This window comes from Octopus bimaculoides, chromosome 5 (assembly GCF_001194135.2).
Source record: "Octopus bimaculoides isolate UCB-OBI-ISO-001 chromosome 5, ASM119413v2, whole genome shotgun sequence".
Taxonomy (NCBI): domain Eukaryota; kingdom Metazoa; phylum Mollusca; class Cephalopoda; order Octopoda; family Octopodidae; genus Octopus; species Octopus bimaculoides.
In genome coordinates this window covers 126272449-126279356 of record NC_068985.1, presented here as the reverse complement: position 1 = coordinate 126279356, position 6908 = coordinate 126272449, and the positions used below count along the sequence as shown (strand labels likewise).

The 6908-nt window shown below is 36.7% G+C and overlaps 1 protein-coding gene across 1 annotated transcript in view; it reads left to right on the top strand.

Annotated features, from left to right (window-relative positions):
• LOC106875603 (bactericidal permeability-increasing protein) overlaps nt 1–6908 on the top strand; it is a 71718-nt gene that overhangs the window by 45262 nt on the left and 19548 nt on the right. The window contains exons 6-8 of the mRNA XM_014923819.2: nt 677–740; nt 3556–3647; nt 4949–5125. Of these exons, the coding sequence (XP_014779305.1) occupies nt 677–740; nt 3556–3647; nt 4949–5125 (333 nt within the window). The remainder of the gene's footprint in view (nt 1–676; nt 741–3555; nt 3648–4948; nt 5126–6908) is intronic.

Below are 6908 nucleotides of genomic sequence, written 5' to 3'. Positions count from 1 at the left end.
ATATATATATAATTAATAATATCAGGGTAATAAGAAATATTAGAAATTTCTACTACCAGTGGCCTAGCGTGTAAAAAATTTAGTCAATAGACTATGTATTATTCATATAAATACAGTGTACGTTTAAGCACATAAGAGGTATCCGTCATAGGATTCCTTGCACGCTAGAAGGAACAGCAAAGATCCAAACCACTATTAGGGATAAACTTCGAAGGGAATGAAAAATAAAAACATAAACCATCTATTAATTATTGATAATTTTTTTCTGGAAAATTTTTGAATGAAACGCCGGCATTATTTTTATTTTTATTTACTGCACTTGTGCGGTAGATTTGAAAAATTAGAATGTATAAGTACGGGGCATATGCTGGATTGCCTCGTGCTTATATGTTTAATCTGCTGATGAAGACTTCGCCTAGCAAATTATTTTATTTGCTAAAAAACGCCGAACAAAGTGTTAAGTGGGATTTCATCCATCCTTACCTTCTGAGATCAAATTCCACCGAGGTCAAATTTGCCTTTCATCTTTTCGGAGTCTTTAAAATAACTATCAAAACACTAGCGTCGATATAATCGACTAACTACTCACTTGCCAGATTTTTCAAGCCTTGTGCATATAGTAGGAAGGAATATTCATAAATGGTTCATGTGACAAATGTTTCACTTTATTTGACAGATGTGCGAGAAAGCTGTGGCGGTCATCAACGACAACGGATATGAACAAATCATTAATTTTCCATGTAAGTAGAAACTTAATAGGTACAATATCCAACTCTTTTGGTTCGAGTCCCTCTTGTGTGCCTTTTAATTTTCACATCCAGATTAATACAGTCAGTCTACTACATTCAGTTTTCTAAATTTACTCGTAGGTTATATCTTTTTTTGGTGTGTGGTCAGTGAAGGAAGGGCCAGCAGCCACACTGTTTTAAGGTGTCTGAGACTATAAGAGAAGAAAAGATGTGTGTGGGGGACTCTCAACGACTGGTAGTTTGCAACAGTAAGAAGCGGCACCAAGATAATGAGCGGTTCTGAGATTTACGACCTAGTCCAGATACTTGCAATTGAGTACAACCTGCTAAAAGGATCCTAGGATCAAGTGGTGACGCTAAACAAGACGATGGAATTTTTACTATTATATTGTTAAGATCAGCCCTCATCGATCGTACATTTACTATTATATTGTGAAGATCATCCTTCATAGCATTCCGCTTAGCTGATCAGTGTGGCAAATAGGATGCCCATTACCTCTTGGTCACTTCTGATGCTCCTAAAATTTTATTTTACTGGATTTCTCGGTCTTTCTCTTTAGATTGTATTTTTGTGTTGATATTGTTGTACATGATTCTTTTAACCTTTTTTCTTTCTACCATTTTGCAATGCTGTTCTGTAATAAGACTTTGTTAATCTCATAAGAATACGTTGTCTTAACAAATATAAATATATTTTCTGAAGCGCTAATGGGTATTATGTCTGTACTAGACATATTTTGTTTTTGAAGGTGTTGGTCCTGTTACTAAAATCTATGAACCTTTTTTTTTTTAACTCTGGACTACATTATCCAGTTTCTCCTTTTCTTTTTAAGATGATGGGGTGTGGTTTGAGGGAAATATTGCTGATACGCCTTGCTGATCGAGCAACCATATAAATGTATTACATGAGTTCAAGATAAATAGAATGCTGTTGTTGTTTAGCTAATATAGATCTAGAAGATCTATGTTCAAAAACGTTCCGACCATAACCATCACATCTTTTCGCAGGAAATATGATCTGATGACCATATCCAACGTTTTATTTTCTAAAACGATATGGTGTAATGTGATGGCATTTGGCTGCTGCTTCTAGGATATGAAGTCATGTAGAGATACTCTCTCGTCGACTCAAGCAGAAGTCACCTCATTAGCTCATGGTAAACGGCTCTAATAAAGACAGATTTACCTTACTGACCGGCGCTGTGCTCTGATGTATACCTGCTAAAGACGTTTAGCTTAACATTAAATAACCGAGACATTCAGCGTTATAAATTGGTACACATGTAGCAGTACATCTTTTATTTTTTAATTGTAAATAATTAAAGTCACTGTATGCTTCACACATATTTTCCTATTTTTCAATGCAAAGCTGAAACTTTTCTGTTGGAGCTGGGGATAAAAAATATCAGCGAGAAACCATTTCGTAATAGCATTTTTTTTTTATAACTATACTTAGCAGTTTCACAACGTTACATTGAATACGAGCGCGCTTATGTGTGTGCCTTGCTTGCAGTTGAGCTTGTGAGTTCGAAGTAGGAGCGTATAGCTATCAAAGCTCTCATCATTAAAGGAGTGGACCTCATCATAGAATTGTGATGAACAACCGAAAATCTGATAGTACGAAATGACATTTTACAACTGCCGTCACTGCTGTCCCCACTGCCGCCGCTACTACTACTACTACTACTACTACTACAGCTGCTGCTGCTGCTGGTGATGGTGTTCCGGCTGTGAGCACGTGGTTTATCAATTACTGCAAGGGAACATGAGCGCAGGATGGCCGGAGGGTTTACAGTTTCAATTCGCAATCATGTAAACGGGACCTGTGTGAAGAGGTAGTTGTTCCGACTTCCTGCTCTCTGAGTTCAAATATCGCCAAAGACACCTTTTCCTTTTATCTTTTAAGCGTTGGTAAACTGAAGTTCCCGCCCAGAACGATGAATTGATGGAATTGCTAGAATGTCGGATGAAAGGCCTTGCGATATTTATATTCTTCTGTTCTGAGTTCTTGAGTGATAATAGTTTTATTCTGTTACTGGGTGTCTTCTATTGGAATTCACTTTCCATAGCAAGCATTCGGTTCAGATCATCAGTCTGCAGATAACTTCTTTTCTGCAGCTGAAAAAAAAAACAATAAATGGGCATACCTGCCTTGCCTGACTAAAGGGTAGACAGAAACTGCAAGTTGAAGTGTTAGCATGGTCATAAATTCATCCCACTGGTTCAACCAATGATTACATTAAGGTCTGCGGAATACATGATCGATTATATTATAATTCATTGAGTAGATAATTCTGTTGGCCGAACATTCAGTAAATTAATTTACTCATGTATTTTGCTGAGTTGTTAGTGTTTAGATAGGTGTATTGCTCCAGCTGAGTATCTGAGTACCAACTGAAATATTCTCAGCTCGCACCCCATCATTGGTGCGCGTTTTGAATATACGATGTTTAGCTCTTAAAGCAATTTAGTTGCAATGACATGAGAGCGAAAATTAAATACTTGGAATTTTTTAGTTTCGTTTCTTCAGTTTCGATGTCATAAATATCGATTCTTGGAGGCTATAAAATAAGTAACACAACTACGCTAGTGTTTCGAATTTGCTTCTCAAATGAAGAGTTGGAATGACATTGGGAAAAAAATTAAACGCTTGACAGTATTTAGCTTCGTCTCTTCGGCTTCCAGTTTAATTTTGACTGGGATCGATGTAGGCTTTTATCTTTTATAATGTATAGAATAAAAAATATGGTGGCATTCCGATTTAGAGTGGCTATAAATGATTCGATCTCTTTTTCGTTTGTTTCAGTGCAGGTACCAATCGGATATGATTTCATGTTAGATTATAGATTGGTTAATGACCCACTCTTGACGACGTTATACATGCAATTGGAGCATAAGGTAAGTCGATTTGTTATTCACAACCAAGGGTAACATTAGTCTCAAACAGTTCGGTGTCTAATTACTTAGTGATATGAGAAGTAGAGGCAAAGATGGTCTCTCACCAAACCGATATAAATTTCTTTCACAATTGATGTCATTTTTTAAAATTTCCTTTGCATTCGTATTGCATTTGGCTGTAACCAAAATATTTCAGAAATACACGAGCTTGTATCATAATCAAAAATTTTTTTTTAATATTTTCTTATGCCTCTGTATGAGTTTGGTTACCAAGTGCCTATTTCTTTAAATAAACATCGCAACAATTGTAGAGAACTTGCTAAGGAGATGCGGAATCCAGTAAATTATTCATTTTTTTGTGGTGGTGGTGGTTATATTTGAGACACAAAATTTTATGTAAACGCAAATACCCGAATATTAGTGAACAGCTGTATGTTTACATACAAAACTAAAAAGCTTACATACACGTTGGTAACACTTGGCACGCTTAGGAAAGGCAAGCTAGCAGAGTCGTTAGACTAATGCTATGCGACATTTTTTCCGGTTCTTTGCATTCCGAGTTCAAATACTGCCAAGGACAACCTTCACCTTTTATTCCTCCATGGTTGATACAATGAAATACTTGTCTAATACTGGGCTTAATATAGTCGACATGTCCCGCGTTACCAAGTTTCAATCCTTGTGTTACTCGTAGAATTAAATACTTATGCTTCAGTGGGAGAAAATTCGAACATCGTTAGAGCGTGGAGCAAAATGCATTGCCGTAAGTAATTAATTATGTCTTTACATTCTGCGCTCAAATCCTGCTGGTGTCAACAGCGTTGTTCATCCTTCCGTGGTTGATAAAACATGCCAAGACAAGTACTAGACATGACAAAAGCAACGTTATCCTCCGTCAAAATTTGAAGTTGTATGCCTGTGTAACAATCAATAATGCATCTTGGGTAATGGATGGCAGAATTGACAGATCAATGAAAGCAATGCCTAGAAGATTTCATTTTATTACTGTACGTTCTGAGTTCATAACTTATAGACGTCGACTTTGATTTTCATCCTTCTAGGGTCTATAAGCTCAAATCCCAGTCAAATCCCAGGTTAATTTTATCGATTATAGACTCCGTACATATTAGTGATTTTGTAACTTTGTACCAATGCTAAAAACCTATCTATCTATCTATCTATCTATCTATCTATCTATAAGAAGCCATGTTTACACCTATCATCATGATATGCGTTTGTTCTATTATATCTACTGTGTCTATTTACTTTTCCGATCATGTTACTTCTTTCCTATCTTTCAGGCGAAAATCTCATGGTTCAACGATAATGACGTCATACCATTTCATCCAGGCCACCTCCCTTACGTCAGTGACAACGGCAAAATGATCTACGTAGTCATCTCAAACTATGTAGTAGATTCTTGGTCATTTGCAGCTCATAAACATCACGTACTTCAATATGTCTTTTCCTCTAAACACGTATGTATGTCTTTAAATATAATACTATCCACTAAATACCTATATTTTCTCCATTAAAAAAATATGCCTACCTCATCAAAGCAAAGTATTGCCAACCGAGCATCCATATCTTCTCTCCGAAACGCATATGTGTACTTTGACAATACATTCTAATTTCCTCGAAACAACTTGTTTTCTCAACCAACCACGTATGCCATTCTTATTAAAAGATAATGAAGTCCATTAAGCACATAATTTTCTTTACTAAACAGTTCTAGATCTTCTCTACTAAACATATATGCATAAATTGCTAGAACACAGTTTTGTTCATTTTATACCAATGCTTTTTATCGCATCAAAACATATTCTATACCCACTCTACAAAACTTCCCAAACACTTTTAAATAGTATTCTTTAAACAAACATATACGTTTCTCCTATCAATACATAGATTATATTGTAACAATTTATAACTTTACAAACTGTAGTGAGGAGAGACAATAATTAGCTTAATGATCAATTCTGATCAAGAAATGCAGAGGAGACAACCATGAAATTATAATCAATTATAATTAATGAAAAATATAATGTTAGTAATGCAGTAGTGAAGCTAAGTCTTCTCATATCACTACAGTAACAACTCTGGAATACTACAGCCTTGCTAGAGCTGCTCAGAGAATCTTAGACTTTGCCACTAATGGTAAGGTGAAAAGGCAACAGAAAAGCATTCAGTTCCTTGATAGTTGGCGTATGAGAACATTCTTAGACCATGTACAAAATAGACAATGCATTAGGAATATTTTCACATTCTAAAATCCGAATACTGTAATGGAATATAATACCATTCTTAGTTAGATAACCCGTTAGAAGGAGCTCTTTAAAAAAATGTCAGGCTAAATAGGAATTCTTCCTCAATCTGTGATAAAAAAATATGGCACTTTCCGTTCTAGTAATTGATACATTACAAACCGCCTATGCTAAAATCACAATATAAACATACATATCTGCAAATGATATATACCTGTATCATTTTAGTGGGCATGGTCTGTACAGAGCCAGTCCCATTCTTACGTCCTTCGAACTTGTATCGGTCTGGAATAACAAGTGCCACGAGCTCCTTCTCTTAAAGGGGAAAATAAAGAACTGCAAAGCTTCATCTGCCCTGGGTCCGTTTAGATATCTGTGAGTGACCTTCTTCCAGAGGTAATTCAATAACAAGCTAGTTAACCCATAACCGGGGTCCTGATAATTGCTATTTCTCTGGGTCAGAGGAGACCTGAGAGCAATAGTGGCTTAGAGGTGGTTCGACATTTCTGTGAAGGCGCGTGGCTTTGTGGCTAGGGTATTCAGCACACAATCCTACGGTTCTGTGTTCGATTCCCAGTGGCGCGTTGTGTCCTTGAGCAAGACACTTTATTTCTCGATGCTTCATTCCACTCAGCCGGTAAATATGAGCAGTGCCTGTATTTCAAAGGGCCAGATCTGTCACATTTTGTATCATCCTGAACCCCCCTCAGAATTACGTTAAGGGCACTCGTGCCTGTGGATTGGTCAGCCACTTGCACGTTAATTTCACGAGAAGGCTGTTCGGGTGATCGTGTCAACTGGAACACTCGTCGTTGTAACAGACGGAGATCCAGGTCATACATTTGTCAAAATCCTGGAACCCTCGAACCAGGGTCCCACAACTGGAAGGAGTTTAAAGTATGTATGCTTGAATACATATATACATATTGTGTGCGTGCGTATATATATATATATATATATATATATGCATACATGGGTACAGGACGTCACAAAGCGT